Raw genomic sequence first — 21,062 nt, forward strand, 5'->3', positions numbered from 1 at the left:
TGAGGAAATCTATTCCCATGCCATCATCGCTATATTTATTTGCACAGTTCCAAGATAGAAGTTCATCATAGTTTTACGTGTATTTTAAAGTAAATAAAAGTCATAGCTCCGCTTATATTTTTTAATTTTTTCTTTTTAAATTAAAATCTAATAAATATATTTTAATTCAGAAAAAAAATTAAAAATTATTTTATAAATTATTTTATTCACCTTAAAATATGCATAAAAAGTCGGATAAACTTATATTTGGGACGGGGGACTGGGGAGTATCAATTTACCTTTGAAATTATATCATCGTCATAAGACTCATACCAATACAAATTAGCTACAAATACGTAATCAACAGGCTGCTACATCAACATATCATATTCAAGAAATATCATACATGAATTTCGGTCTTGTCAATGGAGCGGGGATCCGGTCTGATCCGATTTGATCTGTAGCTTGATAAATTGATATGAATTGTATAAAAAAATGTCTGATACGCTAAAAATCCGATCCGATGAGAATCCGATCTAGTAAGAAGCGGATATGGATTTTACATGATCCGATCTGTTAAAAACCCGATTCGGCTTATATTATATATATAATAAAATCTATATATTTAAATATTTTAAGTTTCTAAGTACAAAATTTTTATTAAATTTAAATTCCTTAATATTTCTTCCTTGTAATTTATATATTGAACCTCATACATAAAATATTCAAATGTATTTATATATTTGCCGGTTATGCAACTTTCAGAATATATCTATATTTAACCGTAGAAAAGTGAAATTTTACATAATTAATTTACTAATAATTTAAGTTCGCTACATGAATCCTCAAAACTGAATCTATGTGCAAATTTTTGTGATGTAACTATATCGGTGCTATATTTTAAAATTCATAACTTTCGATTGACTCATTTCAATATGCAAAAATAAATAAATTGAAATTCGATGACACAAGTCTTTGTATGACTTGCACATTTATCTAAACACACATCGTATCATTTCATATTTTTCTTCATTCGTTCTTTTTTTAATGTTATTCTCCCGACTAAAAAAATGATATCAGGTTTTTTCCTCACATTTTTAGCTTAATACACTTTATTTTACAAATATTTTTCTTTGTTCGTTCATTTTCAATGTTCCTCTTGTGATAAGTTGAATAATTAGTTTATTCCATTTTGAGAGATTTTTTTTTCTTTAGATGATATATTGATTTTACGCACATTATACACTTAATTTTACAAGTATTTTAATTTTTTTAAAGTTACTTTTCGTAAATTTTGGTAATTTTAAAAAAAAACTTACAAGATTATTGTGCAATTAAATTAAATAATTAATAAATAAAAAATATATTTTATATCATAAATTATTCTATAATCTAATAAGTCTTCTAAATTCTAAATAATAATTGAGTCTTAGAGTTCTAACCCCCCAAATACCGTAATCGATGGGTTTGGTAACTATGTAATTGCATATTTGCAATATTAGATCATTTTAATTTTCAAATATTTTTCATTTTTATTTTTAGAAATCAGCATATAGCAAGAATAATTTAATTTAAGAAATTTTATATATTTAGATCTAAATGGATTGGAGTTTCGATCTGAAAATCCTAATGGGACGGATATGAATTGAGCTATAATTTATCCGACACGCGATCCGATCCGAATAAATTAAATTAATTTGGATATAAATTTATTTAAATCCGATCCAAATTCGACCAGTTGAAAAGCCTATACCTGAGAATGCACAAATCAGGAAAACATACAAAACATATCGTCCAATTTTCTGAAGAACTTATAATGTATACTTTATGATTTTACAATTATGTAAAACAAACTTCCCCGGTTATAACTACTAATTTTTTCGTTGTAATTATTCGTATTATGCGTTCGTTCCAAAAATTATTGTTTCAATTATTAACTATAACGCCCAGCATGACGGGCATAAATACTACTATAGTTTTAATATATAAGCTTGCTTATTTTTTTAAGTGACCTGATTTGAACAAATTCCAAATTTAAATTATTAGTATTTTGTAAACACCTGATTTAATTAAATTCAAGATTTGAAGTGAAACTCTAGTTTTCGACGGCGCCATTAATCACTAGGTAAAATTAAAACAATGTAGATTGGAGAACATTTCTAAAATTTGGATCGGGCACACACTAGCTAATCTCATTAACATGAAGCTTTAAATTATAAAGTGATTGAATTCATGTCGTGAAACAAAAATAGTTTTCACAACTATATAATCAAATTATCTTCTTCATGGATGGGGTTCCATCGATGCTGGTTGTACTAAGGAATATTATATGATCAGTACACATAGCCCTTGACAAACATTCCCTTCTTTGCTTCCTCAGATTCTCCTTCACCAGTGTACTTTCCAAGTTGAGCAAGAGAGTTAGCCTTGGCCCTCACAAGCAACGCCTCTTGAGCTGCGGCCACATTCTCTGGTAGTCCTCCCCATGTCTTCAGACAGGTGTTCTGAAGTGCCCTGGCGTAGGAGAAAGACACGTGCCATGGGTTCGGAGATTGGTTCATTGCGTTCAAGTTGAATGTGGCTTCAACTTCAGATTGTCCCCCGGACAAAAACTGTTTAAGCACAAACATGTACAATATATTAGTACATAAACAAGTTTGTGTATTTCTCCACTAAAATGTCTGAAACTGATAGTTAACTTTCAAAAACAATGTACCATTATTCCAGGGACAGCTGGAGGGATTCTTCTATTAAGGAGCTTTAATGTGTAGTCAGCAACTTGTTCAGGAGTGGCTCTTTCCTTGCATTCTGCACCAGGCGTAACCATGCTTGGCTTCAGGAGAATACCCTCAAATAGGACATTGTTCTGGGCAAGATAAAAGAAGACTTCGGCCCAAACTGCTTGAGCAACTTCAAAAGTCCTGTCAATGCCATGTTCACCGTCAAGCAAGATCTCTGGCTCTACTATTGGCACCAATCCATTATCCTGGAGTTGCAAACATCATACAACCATTAATATGTGTGAGTCTGCCCAGGCGCTAAAATCTTTATGACATTAGTTATGTAAGTCAGAGTCTTTTACTCATATTTAGCAACAAGAAAAAATAGTCCTGTACTCGTTTCTCAATTTTATGTTGTCTTGTACCTGAGAAATTGCTGCATAGCGAGCAAGGCCCCAAGCAGCTTCTTTCACCGCCAAGGCAGATGGACCATTGGGAATGCTTACAACAGTACGCCTGATTGATCAAATATAGGTATATTGTTATTTATGCACATCCAACTGTAAGAACAATTTCTTCGCCTTGTATAAGAATTATTTAGTGAGTACAGGAAATCTGATATAAAATAATACCATTTGGCAAAACGAGCCCCCTGTTGATAATAAGCAGCTGAGCGAGAAGCAAGGCCATCAAGACCTTGGCACCAGGATTCATCATTTGAACCAGCTAGGGGCACCAAACCCTGTTAAAACAATTTTGGAATTTAGAAATGAATACTTGTTCCAAGGGACATATTATTACTTTTTATTACCTTACTGAAACAGCATTACATTTCAAGAATTAGTTCCAGTGCAAACTAAGTAAAAGTAAGAACCTAGACTCTTTATTGTTAAACTAATAGAGGCTATAACTGTCATGGTCCACTCTAATTTTGATGAAAATGAGTTACAACTGCAATTCAATATTTATATATAAAAGTTTTGAGATGGTAAAATATGTACCTTGTCAGTTTTGATACCAGGAACAATGTTCTGCTCCTTAAGAACATCAACAATTTTCTTGCCATCAACTGTTGATTGGTAAAGAGTTTCCTCAAACAAGATAGCACCAGAGACGTAGTTACCAAGCCCAGGAACTGAGACAAGGAGGGTACGGTATGCCTGGCGGTTGGCCTCTGTGTTCTCCAGCCCAATTGACGCTAACCGCTTTCCACATGTAGCATTTGACTCATCCATGGCCAAAATTCCACGCCCCGGTGATGCAATAGTTTTCTGTACTCAAGAATGAGAGAGAACATTTTTATATTCCTTACTTTTTTGTTTACTACTATTGTATAACCATGCATCATTCACAAGTTGATATTAAGTTGTACATTATTTATGACCAATTCTAAAAGAGAGGTAACAAAATTCTAAGAAATTACCGCGGTCTTAACAAGCTCATCGGCATAGGAAGCTCTGATATTTATGGCTGAGGTAGCGGTGGGGTGGCAGCGGACGACTGAGACTGAGGGCTGGCGGAGGGTCTGACCCTTTACCCACTCAGACTTGTCAAGAATAGTAGAGGACTTGAGGAAGGATGCTGAAGCCATTGTATGTTATTTGTTTATGTTCAAGTGCTTCAACTGTGACCTCTTTAAAACAAAACACTGGTAGCCTTAGACCTTAACTTATCTTATCTCCTCTCAACCTATCTCTACTTCTCAATACCACTCACTGTACTTTCACTCCATCATTCTATTTATAATTGTTATTTGCACATCATCAAAGATGTCTCTTTTGAGGCTACAATAGATTCACCAATTGTTCACTGACATGTGGACAACAGGTTGTCCAATTTGCATTGGCTAAACAACTGGTTCATATTGATTAGTTTTTTTCCACCTTAATTAACGATTACAAATTTTTGGAACCATGAACAAAATGTTATCACTCATGCTGAGGAAATGGACAAATGCATCACTTTTAGTGAAAAGGAAAACTGAAAGCTCTCATTTTATTTAATTCTTTGTTATCTTAGTTTGCTAACTAAAGCAAACCAAATACTCATATTATCACGCTCACAAGTGTGATACGAGCACGAGGAGAATTATAAATATATGATGTTCCTGTCCTTTATCCTGTATTAGAATATGCCTTGAATCGATAGCCCAAATGCTGGGACTTCGGACGTCTTGCTGCCCGGTCAGCGCTCTCAACCTTTACGGCATCTTATGTTTTACGCGATTATTTGTTTTCAACCTATTTTTTTGGGATTTTCTGTAACCGCTTAAAGAGTATGAGTATTATATAAAATCTTTAGGGCGTAACCTAAACGTATACTGTAATTCGTATTGATAACTCCTAGTGGCGGGGCCACTTCTTCGATGTCATGCCTGGATCCTTCGCTGTTGTGGAGGTGTAGCTGTGGTGGGACTCCTACAAAACAACACCGGAAGGGGGTTTGGGTCATGCGGGCCCTCCGGTGTGAGAGTAAGAACGCGCTTTTGGGGAAGATGAAGATAGATATGAATGCAAGGTGGCTGTATGTGTATATGAGTGTAAGATAGTGATTAACCCCAAAGCCTTACCTTCTTGGGCTATTTATAGCCCAAGGATAGAGTTTTGGGATTGGTACCTTTGAACCGTAGCCATTGGTTCTAGGAGGGGAGGACACCTGGCTAGAGTGGATGCTTTACATGTGTCAGTGCGGGACTGGCTGAGGAATGTTCCGAGGATCCTCTGACACATACCCTGATTACTCCCATGATTGGTGGGTGACAGCTGTCCCTATCATGTGCTTAGTCCAGTGCCTCACGCATTGGGATTCCCCAAGATTGGGCTTGCGGGACTGAGCCAGTTAGGACTAATAGTGTGCGGGACTGGATTGAGTTAGGAGTCCAGGCCTGGTACTTGCAGGAGCTGTATGTACTATCATGTGCCCCCCACTCCCTTATGCAGATTTTCTGGATGGGGGAGTAAGGTTGGCTTTGTTGAAGAACTTGATCTTTTGTTTGCCCCCAGTCCGGATTACACTGAATTCAACCAATCGGGACTAAAGTTAGTTGTCCTTGGAAGAATTTGAGCTTTGCTTGCCCCCAGTCCGGATTGTGTTGAGTTCAGCCAATCAGGACTAAGGTTGGTTGTCCTTAGAAGAATTTGAATTTTGCTTGCACCCCAGTCCGGATTGCGTTGAGTTCATCCAATCAGGACTAAGGTTGGTTGTCATTAGAACAATTTGAGCATTGTTTGCCCTCAGTCCGGATTGCGTTGAGTTCAGCCAATCAGGACTAAGGTTGGTTGTCTTTAGAAGAATTTGAGTTTTGCTTGCCCCCCAATCAGGACTAAGGTTGGTTGTCATTAGAATAATTTGAGTTTTGCCTGCCCCCAGTCCGGATTGCATTGAGTTCAGCCAATCAGGACTAAGGTTGGTTGTCCTTAGAAGAATTTGAGCTTTGTTTGCCCCTAGTCCGGATTGCGCTGAGTTCAGCGAATCAGGACTAAGGTTGACTGTCATTAGAAAATTTTGAGCTTTGCTTGCCCCCAGTCCGAATTGCGTTGAGTTGAGCCAATCAGGACTAAGGTTGGTTGTCTTTAGAAGAATTTGAGCTTTATTTTCCCCCAGTCCGGATTGCGTTGAGTTCAGCCAATAAAGACTAAGGTTGGTTGTGTTGTCATTAGAAGAATTTGAGATTTGCTTTCCCCCCAGTCCGGATTGCGTTGAGTTCAGCTAATCAGGACTAAGGTTGGTTGTCCTTAGAAGAATTCGAGTTTTGCTTGCCCCCCAGTCCGGATTGCGTTGAGTTCAGCCAATCAGGACTAAGGTTGGTTGTCATTAGAATAATTTGAGATTTGCTTGCCCCCTAGTCCGAATTGCGTTGAGTTCAGCCAATCAGGACTAAGGTTGGTTGTTCTTAGAAAAATTTGAGCTTTGTTTGCCCCCCAGTCCAAAAATGAGTTACATAGAACTTGATGACATGAGTTACTTGGTTAGGAGCAGTTCCAAAAATGACAGGTAGATACAAGGTCCCTTGGGTCGGGACTAAGTTGTGTCCGAACCCATAGAGTGGATCCTCCTGACAATTATTTGAGCGGACGCTCCCTAACTGCATTCGATCCACTGTGTGCTTGAAGAGAATATTTGTCGAGGAACCATTATCTATCAACATTCTTCTTACTTCATTATCAAAGATGTCCAAGGTGACAACTAAAGCTGCATTGTGATGAGGGTTGACTCCTTCATAGTCCTTAATGCTGAAGGATATCACCAGATCTGGGAGTGATTAGATTGAGAGCACTTCTTCGCCGAAGTCCGGGCACCGTGGTGGGGAGTGGGAGCCTCCTATGAATACATTAACTAAGTTCATACCTCTCATCTGCGTCTCCCCTCTGTTGTTATTATCCCGGACCAAGTACTTATTCATATTTCCTTTCTTCACTTGGTCCCCAATGAGGTACTTGAGTGATAAGCAGTTCTCCGTCTTGTAGCCATAGGTCTCATGATAATCGCATTGCCTATTGTAAGGCCTGCTCTCCGGAGGAGTTTGTATTGGCTTTGGAGGATAATAGAATGGTTTTTTTTTACCTCCTTCAAGATTTCTTCCTAGGTCATGTTGAAAGGAGTCCAGTCCGGCTCCTGTTTCGGCTCTCAGGGCTGCTTCACGGGTCCTGGATCGCTCTTGGACTCAGGCTTAGGACCGAGTCTCTAAAAAACTGGAGTAGTTTATCTTTCTTGGTTTTGTTGGTTTTTCTTGAACTTCTTGTCCTGATGGTAACCCCCTTTCGGTCGGTCATCTGTGTTCTTACTCCTGGATCCCCCACTCAGGGTCATCCTTATTGCCTGGAGTACATCAGTTTTCTTTATGAATCTGACAGCCATGGAGTAAGCTGCTGCCAGACTTTGCGACTCCTTATTGATCAGTTCCACTATATATCTTTCATTATGCTCAAGATCTAAGTTTCTCCTGAAGATGCTCAGAGCTTCGCGCTCGTCCAAGTTTGAGACCTTGTTGATTGCTTCCTGGAACCGGCGCATGTAGGCTGATAGGGACTCATTGTCATGTTGGTGGATGGTTTTCAGGTGACACATATGCATTTCATGTGTCTTGTTTGCTCTAAATCTTCAGAGAAAAGATGCGCGGAACTCTTTCCAACTATGGATGTTGCGGGAGGGGATCCTGTTGAACTATCTCTGGTCCCCTCCCTTAAGGGTTGATGCGAAGAACCTTGATTTTGTCAAGTCATTATAGTAATATATTTATGCGATCTGCTCAAAGTAATTTAAGTGTTCTTCTGGGTCTCCCAGACCGTTAAAAGAATCGAAATTGTAGTGCTTTAGGTCCCGCTGTCAGGGAATAGCCTCCAAGGAGTTGCTGAAAGAAGTTAATGTTTCCTAAATTTCTACTCCCGAGTCTCTGTCCATCTTCCTTTGCAATTCATAGATCATATCTTTTAGGTCTTTCTGCTTCTCCTCTTCTTCGTCATCAGAAATCAGCTCCGGAGTGGGATCTCTCCGGGCTCTTTTGGTCATGGACTTGGCCAGTAGCTTTGTTTCTTCTAACTGCATTCTTTTCTGGATCTTTAGTTCGAGTTTTGCTTCTTCTTCCTTTCTGATTTGCTCCCGCATCTCTTCTAGCCTTTTTTGCTTTGCCGCTTTTGTTTCTTTCTTGTTTTCCTGATCCTTTTTGTTCTTCTTACCCTTAGCTCCAATTCGGTCAAAGACAGATCTCTTAGATTATTAGGAGTCCCCGGACTCCTCCGGTTCATCATCAAGTTCGGCTTCTTCCTGGAGCCGGGTTTTCTCATGCCTGTAGAGTCGGATTGCTTCTGCCAACTCATTACTTGTGAGGTTGGCCATGTGCTCGTCAGCCACCGGGACATTAGTGCACTTATATTGGTTTAGTTCAATGAGGGTCCTGGCGTCCCGGGTGTTGACAATCCTCTCCATAACTGGAGTGTGTTGAAGTGGTTGCTCCTACAGTGTTTCTTGGTCGACTCCTAGGTCCTGAGCCTGGGAGTGGTCCGACTCCTGGACCTGAACACTAGCAGAGGGTCTCCTAGAAGTATGTTTTCCTGCTCTTTCCATTGTTTCAAAATACCAACAACAACTAAAAAAAGTTTCCACTAACAATATTGATCCAAGGTTGTTATTCGAAAATTGCAAAAACTATCTAGAACAATAACAAGCAGTAACAAACAGCTTTCTGGGACTAGTTTAAACAATCATCTGGGACTACTTAACAAAGTGGTAGAGTGAGTGCAGCTGGGTTCTAGAACACAAAGGAAATATGCAAACTAGAGCAAAATCGGGGTTCTAAACAATCAAAACTAACAATAGCGCACACAAACGTGGCTTAAATAAACGAAACTGGGCTCACACAAACGTGGCCTAAAATAACGAGCACACACAAACGTGGCTTAAATAAACAACATTCATATTTATGAGAGAGTTTGGTTGCTTGGGTTCTTACAAGTTAAAGAAATGGACTCTTTAAAAAGCTTGCTGATGAAGGTGAATCCAGGAGCACCGAGACCCAATGATGAAGAGCCCCTCCTTCTAGCGCCAAATGGTAACTCCTGGTGGCGGGGTCGCTCCTTCGACGCTGTGCCTGGATCCTTCGCTGCTATGGAGGTGTAGCGGTGGTGGGGCTCCAACAAAACAACACCGAAAGAGGGGTTTGGGTCCCGCGGCGCCTCCGGTGTGAGAGTAAGAACTCGCTTTTGGGGAAGATGAAGATATATATGAATGCAAGGTGGTTGTGTGTGTATATGAGTGTAAGAGAGTGATTAACCCCAAAGTCTTACCTTCTTGGGCTACAAGGATAGGGTTTTGGGGTTGGTACCTTTGAATCGTAGCCATTGGTTCTAGGAGCGGAGGACATCTGGCTAGAGTGGATACTTTCCACGTGTCAGTGCGGGACTGGCTGGGGAATGTTCCGAGGATCCTCTGACACGTGCCCTGATTATTCCCATGATTGATGGATGACAGCTGTCCCTATCATGTGCTTATCATGTGCTTAGGCAAGTGCCTCACCCGCTGGGATTCCCCAAGATCGGGCTTGTGGGACTGAGCCAGTTAGGACTAGTAGTGTGCGGGATTGGATTGAGTTAGGAGTCCGGGCCTGGTACTTGCAGGAGCTGCCGGGTACTTGCAGGAGGAGCTGCATGTATTATCACGTATCCTAAAGATCAATATGTATTCTCAAGATCAATTAAACTTTTCACCCGTGCCTATTTGTGTTCTTTTCTTTACATTTATTACAATCTTTCTTGCTTCCTTTGTAACATCATGCTTGCTATTTGTGATGGATGAATGATGATTACCTTTGATGAATGATGATTACCTTTGTTTAATCACCAGTTTCAGCGGGGTAGCACTTTTACAACGGAGGACTTGCCAGTACATTTTGCGGCCAAACTTGTGGTAAACACAAGAGTGATGAATACCAATCACATTTGTGATTCAAATCATTCAGTGGAGAAAACTTAATCATCGCCAGAATAATTTTTCTTGTCAATATGGTAGACTGTTATTGCTACAAGACAAACCCTTGTTTAAATGTAAACGTTTATTTTCATATTTGCAAGAACCTTACTTGAATTCAATTAGACCTAAATGAACCAGTAGGTCCATTACCATGACCACAAAGGACTTTTCCAAGCTACAGGGAAGCCCGTAGATGCGACATTAACTGACTTTTTAGCGTGTAAATTTCGATTGGTTCAGAGTAAATCTATTTTTTAGAGGATGAAAACACATTTCCTTGCAAATCAACAAGAAAGAACTGCCAACAAAGGGTTGGTGCGGTAGTTGATCATTTGTCTACTCGGGCGGAGGTCAAGGGTTTGATGTCCTCGGGTGTGTGTGAGTTTACTTGGCATGAAAAAACAAGAAAAGAAACCTTCTTCATTATTTTTTGAGTAAACTTCATCAACTTGAAAGCTAGCATTGTCAGTCAGGTACGGTATTGCTAGAGCATGCAAGTCATGAAGTCAAACGAGGAAGGATTTTCTAAATTACGGTAAGAAGTTAAGATACAAGCCCATCATTGCAACCATGCTACAACATGAACACTTGTAAGTTGTAACTAGAGGTGGCCACTTTTGCGGGTTCGAACCACCCGCCCGGGACCGGCTCGGTCTAAAACCCGGATTTATTCGGCCCGGTTCAAAACCGCACAAGTCGGTTGACGTCACGAGCTGACTACGAGTTGATTAACAAGAAACCGGGACCGAGCCAGCACGGATCGCACAGGAACCCGCAGCCTGCGAATAACCGCACAGCCAGCGAACCCTCAAATTTCACTACTCAATCTCAACAAACCAATCAGCTGAATATCTAACCAAACTCGTATTAACACAAAGTGACATTGAGTTTTCAAGTAATTCAAAATATTGAACAGTAATAAGATAAAACATTCTTTTCTTTTTCATTGTACACGTTTTTTTCTTTAATTATTTTTCTAACTACCATATTTATATCATGTAATTATAAATAAAAAAATAATTTAATTTACAAACTACACCCCGAGAAAGCTTAGTCTGTAAAAGGGCTATAAATTTAAATTTATAAATTTAAATTAATAAAATTTATATGAGGTGCCGTCCTCTTTCAACCAAAATAATTAAAATTATTATTTAATCAAATAAGAGGGGCAGAATTGTTATAAAATTATAAATTAAGATGGACGTTACTCGGAGTCCTGTCTACTCCTGCCTGCCACTTGATTGCATTAAAAATATAATAGTTATAAATTATTATATCAAACTATCAAAGTAATGGACAGAATGGCAGAGTGGCAGTGCACGCACGGAAGCCCGCGGGTTAACCGCTCGAGCCTGCACGAATCGTGTGCGGTTATTCATCTGTACCGGTTACGACTTCAATTTCTATGGTTCAAGCCCGACCCGAGCCCGATTCGTTCATCCACAGGCCGGTTCAGTGTTAACATTTCAAGTGCCCAACACGTGTGTGGCCCTAGTTGTAACTATATATGCATTGCCCAACTCTTCTAACAATATATCCATGCTTACATATGTCAGTAACTTAAAGATATGAACCCATGATTATCTTATCGTTTTGTTACTCCTCTAAGATTGTGAATGGACCCTATTATTATCTTATCATTTTGTTATTTCAGATCATTCTGTTGCACACGAGTTACTGGATAAGATAACAGTAGTTTAACCATTGCTGAATTAATCTTGTAATCAAATAACAGAGGTTGCAAGATTTTAAGTATCAAGCCCAGTTAGTTTGAATATTGTGAACTTGTAAGTTACAGGTAATAACAATTCCTTCTTTCAAATTTGTCAACAAACAACTTGACAAAAAAATCTCTTTTAAAGACATAGCTTGGCTAACTGAACCCAACAATGTTCTGAGTATAATTTCAACATTAAATTGTGTGGCCAGGCAAAAGATTCAGTTAGCTTTCGCAACTCTTACACTGATGCCACCTTTTGAAGTAATCCAATTCTTGATCTAACTTGTAGGAGGTTTACTCACAGTCTGCGATAGATCCGTTATCCCAGTATCACTGGACTGCATTCTCCAACTAATAAAACACATTGGACTGCACTAAAACGAGTTCTGTGTACATTGTCATTTAGATTTCAAATACATAGATCAAATACCATATTTCAAGTACTATAATTTCCGTGGTCAATTGAAGGAATTGGAGTAGGTATACTTCTCCATTTCAGAAGATGCAACTAAAATTTCTGCTTTAAACTCTTATATATATATATATATAATTTACTTATAACCACTAAGTAATTACTAAAACAATGATACCAAAAATTTCATTATATCCGAATAGGGTGGATGGAGAGATCAAAACCATATATAGTTCGGTAGCTGTATGCAATACTATACTCAAGCTACGGCAAGTCTTTTTTTGTACCGACAATTTGCAATGTTATATCATTGCTCGCTCTGTACAAAAAATTAAATACAAGCAGTTTGTTTCTCCTCTTAATTTACAAACTACTGGCCTCTTCCTTCTTGGCCTTTAGCACAAGACGAGAGACTTATAATCACCCTAATCTTAGATGTGATCCTGACTGATTCTTAATCAGTAAGGCAATGATTCTGTAACTACTAGTCTCTATCTTTGCTTATATTGGGTTAGGATTGGCAGCAAAATACGCCAGTGCACCAACAAATGGTGCATTTATGTACGTAGTAGGTTCAGACTTTCTAAAATCAGCTCGGTCATCTTCATAGGTATCGTCTTCTCCTGGACCACCCACCACAGCCCCAACTAGTACGTTTGGGTTCGGACCTGAGGAGTTATAATAAATTGATCCCTCCTTACATCCGATAGATTGAGGATGATCTTTTAGTGATGGAAGTGATGAGCCACGATGATGAATACGTTGTGGAAAATAGTTGCTATAGCCAACCATATACGACATTCCCTTAGGGTTTTCACCTAAAATGTAGTCAACTTGCCTTTTGGCTATTTTACGGAGCATTGATGGACCCCCGCTAATGCTACCACAATTTAGAGTTTGAGATGACTTTTCCAAGTAATTTGCATAAACTAACAAAAGGAAGGTGATCGTTGTTGCATGCTGCAAATTGCTTCCACCTGGCCTGTAGATAAGGCCACCGGGAGTATAGTCTATGTGGGAAGAGGATGATTTTGGTATAAGAGTGCACATGAAGCTATCAGCTGATGCTCTATAAGATTGGAGTTCATAAATGTTTCCTTCCAAAACTTCCTGCAGGCATTAAAATATACAGATCTATCAATGAACATATCCTAAGCCAACTTCTAGTGTGACATTCAAGAATCAAGTCTAAAAGAATGCTTTAAATCATATATGAATAAGAATAAAATTTAAGATCAACCAACTGTTTTTAAATTAAAACCAGAGGTTGGTACTTGGTAGTGATGACCTTGGTCAGAAAATGACATGGTCCTGTTTTACCACAATCATCCATGACATTGTTGTAAAAAAAATGTTCACTTTACATTCAACTAAATTTTTATCTTATTCCTCAAAAATGAATGAAAACTGAGAGTGATATAATATTTTCGTATTACTGATACAGGTTATTAGCCTGAGATGAAAGACCAATGAGGAACAAGGTATGTAATACCGTGTTTCATGCTAGTGAAATATTAGATTGGTAAAATTGTAAGACCTGGTAATAGGAATTTTGTGACACTATAACATTTTAATGCGTCTACATGTAATATGTCATTGTAGTTTAAAGTGATATAATTATATAGTAGAAAACAGAGGAAAACGGGACTTTTGAAACTCTAAAAACATGCGACTAACCTTGGAAACAAGAACATTTAGGCCAGCATGCTTATTGTCCCATCCAAACTCATTGATATTGTCATCAGCCCCAAATGTTTTACCATTGTTTTGTATGTAACTAAGATAAGAACCATCTTGAGAAGCCCTCCTCAGCCAAGCAGCTCCCCATAGTAATTCATCCTGCAACATTTTGTTGATATACAACCAAAGAAGAAATCTTAAAGAACCTGAACAAGAGCGCTGTAAAAGTGAAAGTATGAATTTTCACCTGATAACCATCAAAATCACAATAAAACGGGCACACACCGTCCCTAATGTTTGCATTGTCGCTATAAGCCCCTCGGTAATGATCTGCATAATCAAACACCCTTGTGGCAGTACGTAACAGAGTCTCCGCGTATCCGGGATCATATGATCGAAAGGCCATAGATGAAGCTGCTAGAGCAGCAGCAGTTTCACCCGCCACATCAGAGGCTGGATTTGGTGCATCCACTTTGTAGACAGTTCGAGCAGTATCCATATCTTCTGGCCTTTCCCAGCAGTTATGATCTATAACTGGATCACCAACCTATCATATAACATATAAGCATTCACTCAAAACACGACATGATTACCGACAAAAAAACACAACAAGATTAAAACTTTCATTAAATTACCACAAGGTGCTTCTGAAGAACTACATGATACCAATGTACTGCTGAAAATGGCAGCAACTGATGTTGCTCATCAAGTAAAAATGATCTCAGACAGCATTAATTACGATTATTCTTTAGTGATAATTACAAGGGTGTACTTTACCAAACAAATTGTTGTTGTAGTATCTTGCTAAAACATTATATATTGACATTTCATATCTGACAGAATGTATCACAAATATCTGATCATAGAACAATAGCTTAACCTCTATGCATATAAAATGTTGCATGTTTACATAAACATAATGCTAGACAATCTTTAAAAGATGGGACACGTGAAAATGAAGGCAGCAGCCGCTTCAGCCATCAACAAATCATGTTTTGAAATTGAAAATACATTGGTGGTAATGGCGATTCATGATTTTCAGTTTTCCACCTTGATCTATTAAGGCCTAGGACACTGATAGCTAATTGCCTAACAAGTCCAAAGTAGACAATTAATTATATTTCATCATTCCTTTAGTTTGAGCATGATTAGGGTAATTAGACGGAGCTTAACCAATCAGGCTTCATAAACTAGTACAATATAAGATTAGCCTACTTTGTTACTAACCGAGCCATGTGAAAATCGATTTTGACCTGAATCGGTACAATCATCTCATAAATAGTGCAAACCTTACTCGGACGGACCGATTACCAGGCCAACCGACTGAATTGTATTATAGCGAAGAGAAGTAATTATAGAGCTGCTGCGTGCAGTGGTAATATATAAACAGTGAAACAAGAGCTGAGTACACAGTTGCAGCTTCATTAATTTGTGCACATTTCTATGTGGGTGAGTTCTCAAACTCGTCAACCGCGAGTCCAAAATATTTGATAACCATTTGTGGGATCCAGTATTAAAAAACATCACAAACAAAGTAGTAGTAATAAAAAGGACTTTGATAAGCAAGACACCCCTCTCATATTTCTTCACGGGTTGGTTTTAGAATAGTGTTAGTGTGTGTCACACTCTCCTTCCAAGTCCATTGCACCCCCCACATATTAAATAACTTATCTCTCCTTCACTCAACAATTTCACCTTACAAATTTAAGAATCAAACATTTTTCCCCATGAATGAAAATGAAAAAGAACAAAAACCTTTGTGTTTTTCTAGAAATTGCAATAGAAGTCATTCTTACTTATCCTACATTAATTATGGTACTAAAACCACTTAACCAGGTACTTACTGTCATTGATGGATCCAAAGTATAACTGAAATTACCTGCACATAAATACGGTCCGGTATCGACACCGTTTTGAGAAGATAATCAGTAGACCAACGAACCGCTACTAAAGCATTCCTGAGCTCACTAGGGGGCATTACATCTCCGAACTCAATAACCGACCAGGCCAGCATTGTTGTCGTAAATGCCATCGGAAACCCAAACTTCACATTGTCTCCTGCATCATAATACCCGCCTGTCAACTCAACACTCTCACTGTAACCATCACCTAACCCTGAATTTTGGCGCCAACTTAATCTTTGGTCTCCCGGTAAAAAACCCGAACGCTGGCCTTGGAAAAATAGAATAGATTTGGACAATGCGTCTGCGTAGTTAAGGTAACTGGAGTCATAGGTTGGCAAAATGGTGAAGATTGAGAGGGAAATGACAAGGAAATGAAGAGGAGTTGAGAGAGTTGGTGTCATGGCTAAGACAGTTTTTTTTATGCGCCAAATGTTTTAGGAAAATGTAGAGGGAGGGTGGTTATGTAGTCCAATCGGGTGGGGATTTGAGGTGTCACGGGAGAGAGGACATGCAATTAGTGCCGACATGATGGGTGAAGCCGTGATATTCAGTTATTTATCATTTCTGAACTCACTATTACTTATCCACTTTGACTCGCAATAATACATGAAATCAATATGGGCATAAGTTCAAAATAAAACTTGTTTTAAAATGGAGGTTATGCATATTTTAAGTTGTATTTACCGCATAGCTCCGTTAATTATTTTTTATATTTTATTAAACAATAATCGGAAACAAGTGTGCAGAAAAGAAGGAATGTAAAAGTTAAGAACTGACTGGTACCGGAAGTAACAGTAATAGTGTAACATCAAAGGTACAAAACACATGGGGAGGCCGGTTTCATTTACTATGAATAACTTGCAATTATGGGAATATGAAAAAACAAAGAGTTGCTAGCTACTAGTAGAATTGATAGTTGAGTTTGAGGCTAAGCGAAAAATGAATTCGTATAAATGATATGAAGGGACTAAATGTATGGGCCCCTTTCACGTTTGTTAAAAAGAAGGCAGAAATATGATGAGTTTGGGAAGAGTATTTGGAAAACAAAGAGATGATAATAGTTTTGAATGGTGCATAGATAGAGCAAGTATACATCTCATTCTCGTATGTTTTCCTTCCTCGCACTACTAACATTTTGTTACCAATATATAAATCTAAACACGATCAAATAACTCAACTAGTAAACTTATTGTTTGTCTAATTGTGTTTCTTTCAAGTTGTGGTTTAAACTTTCGGTATGTAAAATTTTATATTTTATACCAAATTAACTAGTATTATTATTGTAGTAGTAGTCTGAATTTTACTGCTAGAATGTTTGGTGATTGCCCAGAATGGCCTTTCGGACTTGGAAACAGGAATCCACGGGACTGAATTGCCTGTAAAGCACAGACTTTTAACTAGCTAAACTCATAGGGAAATTCTACTTGAACTTTTTACTTAATACAAAACTATATATCTCTGTGGAGAACTTTCTGCAACTAAAGTAGTTGGTAGGTTAGAATTGCAACTTGTTGGTTTGGGAACAAGTAAATCAACAAAAATCCCCAAGTTCTAAATGCAAAGAAGGCTGATTGACATGCTACGTACACATGAATTCGGCCACATGAATTCGGCAACAATCACCTAGTTGTATTGGTGCACAGCCTGTAATACATCAAAGCATATCAGAACTTTTGACAGATCAGAAAACAGTATTCAAGTAATCTGATATCCTGATCAAACCCATCCGGTCGTCTTTTGATCCATCATTTTCCTATGAAACCAAAACTCCTGCTCACTTCCATTTTCCAGCATACTTGAATAAGAGCAAGTCACAACCTAACCTTATTCTTTCTTTCATTGGCTCCATCTCAAATTTTCCTTTCATGGCTTTTCCAGAAATGCCGCAGCAGTAAAGTACCACCCCAAACTGATGTACCAACCAATCAAACTGCATCCGCTACTTAACACAATGACCACACATCATTAATAAATCAAACACTCAATCAAGGTGATCCCACAACAGTAACGTCAATATTCAAAAACTTGAAGTGAAGGCCAGTCACACTAATATAGATCCACAAATGGTCATATTTAGTTTCAGCATGTGCAAATCTAAAAGTTGCAGACACAAACGTCGTAAGATAAAATACCTAGGTGTTGCGTTATTCTAAAATCTGAAATTCTAAATAGCAGTAAACTTATATCGTTAAGCATTAGTTCAACTGGAAAAGCAATTCATAAACCTTCCTAATGGGCAATCAAAGACCAGGTGTCCGCGGCCAGGTTGTGACAAATCGTCAAGGCTACACAGTCAGTGCTGATATGGACACCCCCGCTGTCAGTTCCAGTATACAATATCACGATAGCCACCGTGAGGATCCCCGCTGTTCTAATGGATTATATTAGATTTTGGGCAATCTGTAGCTACATGGTCTGATACGTGCGCAACAAAACACTTTGATCTGCTTAAAAGGTTCTGAAAGAGCGGATCTGCTGGAAATAGCAAACCAAAGTGGCCTGTATTCCTGCCCCCCTGTCAATTGTACAGTAAACTGCTACGTGACCTTGCTTAAAGCAAACACTGCACATCTTTAGATCACCATGTGGCAGCTGAGTAGCTGAGCAGTCCATAGCACAATGACCAGGTGAGGGCTGTGTCTCACCTCGTTAGAACAGTTTCCAGCAATCTGTGTTCCTTACATTTCCAACATAGAGATTTTTTTGTTGCACTACGTGCAATTTGCCCTGTGTGCAACGTGACAGCTTAAGTGAAACAAAGATATGTAAACACCTTAATTATGCACATTCAAAGGTGTCGCAGTTAATTAGTGAGTACACAACGAAAGATATGATGATCTTTGATAGGGCATAAGAGACCCGGCTAGGATTCAACTTGGATCTAAAGGATACCAGGCTCGATCGATGGACCGAGACCCCCCTCTCCCAGAACAATCAAATGGAGAGACCAGGCCCGGACCCATCCCATGACCCGGATCCGGGTCCAACCCGGGGCCCGGACCTAATGCCTACCCGGATCCGGATCTGGACTCAGACCACCACGAGGGGGGTCCCAGCGAACACATGCACATCCCACACACCCGCCAAGCAAGGGTATGTGGGCACGTGACTATGACAGCTATCAACAACCAACACACCAGACAAGCACGGCGCGTGTTAGAAGGCCGTTAGGACACTCTGGAGGTGGTCCTCCCCTGGACACGTGTAAGCAATCCACCCAAGTCAGGCGTCCTCCGCTCCCAAGATCCAACGACCCAGATTTAGAGGTAACTACCCCTAAATCCTACCTTGGGGCTATATATAACCCCAAGGCTGAAGGGTTCAGGGGTTGGAAAATATTTACTCTTGCACACTCACACTCTCTCATACATTCATAGACACACAGCAGCCATCATATATACATATCCATACACACACACACAGCAGCCTTTCCATTACATACATACGTCTTCATCTTCTCCAAACCCTGTTCTTATTCTTACACCGGAGGTGCCGTGGGAGCCAGACCCCCCTTCTGGTGTTGTTTTGTAGGAGCCCAACCAGCAGCTACACCTCACCCACACCCAGAAGGTCCAGGAACGGCGTCGGACTGAGCCGCCCGCTCACCGGAGTTATCATTTGGCGCTAGAAGGAGGGGCGTTCCATCCTTGGGTCTCGGTGCCCCTGGATTCATCTTTATCAACAAACTCTTGAGAGAGTCCACTTTTAAACCTGTAAGAACATAAACAACCAAACCCTTTCTTGAATATGAATTTTCATTTTAGCCGCGTTTGTGTGAGCTCGTTACTTTAGGCCACGTTTGTGTGAGCCCGCTCTTGTTTGTTAAGTTTTGGTTGTTTAGGGTTTGATAATCTCGATAGTCTTGAAGCCTGGGGTTTAATAGTCTTGATAATTTCAAAACCCAGAATTGTTGTAGCTTGCATATTTTCCTTTGTGTCATAGAGCCTGCTGTTCTTGTTTAGTATTATTGTTAGCAAAGCCCGGAAAATTTGTTTGCTGTTATTCTGGAAATTTTTTGTAATCTTCAAAAAAGCAACCTCAGATCCACATTTTTAGCCTCAAATCTTGGTCAGTTGTTTGTACAATTGTGGTAATGACAAGAGCAGGAAAAAGTACAGCTGGTAGGCCCTCCGCCAGTACCCATATTCAGGATCAAGAACCCTCTCAAGTCCGAGAACTTGGAGGAGACAGGGAGACCTTCCAGGAGCAACCACTGACGCAGCATACCCCGGTCAGGGATGCTAGAAATGTAATAGAGCTCAATCAGTACAAGTACACCAATGTTCCAGTTGCAGAGGAGCATATGGCCAACTTAACAAGTCATGAACTTGCTGAAACAATCAGGCTCTACAGAGACGAACAAGCCCGGGCTCAGATATAATTTGAACAACATGATGAGCAAGAAGAGTCCGGGGACTCTCAACAATCAAGGAGATCTGTCTTCGACCGAATTGGGGCTAAAGCAAAGAAGAATAAAAAAGAGCCTAGTAAGAAGGAGACAGAAGCAACCAGAAAGAAAAAGTTAGAAGATATCAGAGAACAGATAAGAAAGGAAGAATAGGAAAAGCTGGAGCAAAAAATTCAGAAAAGAATGCAGCTGGAGGAGGAGAGGCTCCTAGCTAAAACAAGAGGCAAAAGAACTCGGAGGGACCCAACTCCCGAACTTATTTTTGATGACGAAGAGGAGGGTCAGATGATCTGAAAGACATGATTTACGAGCTCCAGAGAAAAATGGAGAAAGATTCCGGGTTGGAAGTTGGGGAGACCCTCACGCCCTTCAGTCACTCCCTAGAAGCCATCCCTCGACAGAAAAATCTCAAACACTACAATTTCGACTCTTTCGATGGATTGGGGGATCCGGAAGAGCACCTCAACTACTTCGAACAAATAGCTTAGATATATTATTACAATGATTTGACGAAATCCAGATTCTTCGCCTCGAACCTCAAAGGGGGGGCTCAAAGGTGGTTCAGCAGAATCCCATCAAGAAGCATCCACTCCTGGAAAGAATTCAGAGGAGCCTTCCTTAGAAGATTCGGAGCCAATAAAACACACGAAATGCACATGTGCCACCTGGAGACAATCTGACAGTATGATAACGAAGCACTCTCAGCCTATATGCGGAGGTTCCAGGAAGCCATCAACAAAGTTTCGAATCTCGATGAAAGGGAGGCTCTAAGCAT

General features: G+C 39.5%; 2 protein-coding genes across 2 annotated transcripts; both read right to left on the reverse strand.

Annotated features, from left to right (window-relative positions):
- Positions 1-2,166: 2,166 nt before the first annotated feature.
- On the reverse strand, positions 2,167-4,415 carry LOC141670971 (fructose-bisphosphate aldolase 1, chloroplastic). Its single transcript, XM_074477032.1, has 6 exons — positions 4,123-4,415; positions 3,701-3,970; positions 3,332-3,441; positions 3,125-3,215; positions 2,696-2,965; positions 2,167-2,591 (listed from the first exon to the last, which is right to left on the reverse strand). The coding sequence occupies exons 1-6, from the start codon at positions 4,288-4,290 to the stop codon at positions 2,313-2,315; spliced, it is 1,188 nt and encodes a 395-aa protein (XP_074333133.1). The 5' UTR covers positions 4,291-4,415; the 3' UTR covers positions 2,167-2,312.
- Positions 4,416-12,504: 8,089 nt separating this feature from the next.
- Positions 12,505-16,363, reverse strand: LOC141675213 (endoglucanase 24-like). The gene is made up of 4 exons (XM_074481924.1): positions 15,855-16,363; positions 14,223-14,522; positions 13,973-14,134; positions 12,505-13,405 (listed from the first exon to the last, which is right to left on the reverse strand). Exons 1-4 carry the CDS (start codon positions 16,278-16,280, stop codon positions 12,797-12,799), a joined length of 1,497 nt encoding a protein of 498 aa, XP_074338025.1. The 5' UTR covers positions 16,281-16,363; the 3' UTR covers positions 12,505-12,796.
- Positions 16,364-21,062: the final 4,699 nt, after the last annotated feature.

The sequence above is a fragment of the Apium graveolens genome, chromosome 7 (assembly GCF_009905375.1).
Source record: "Apium graveolens cultivar Ventura chromosome 7, ASM990537v1, whole genome shotgun sequence".
In the NCBI taxonomy this organism is placed as follows: Eukaryota; Viridiplantae; Streptophyta; class Magnoliopsida; order Apiales; family Apiaceae; genus Apium; species Apium graveolens.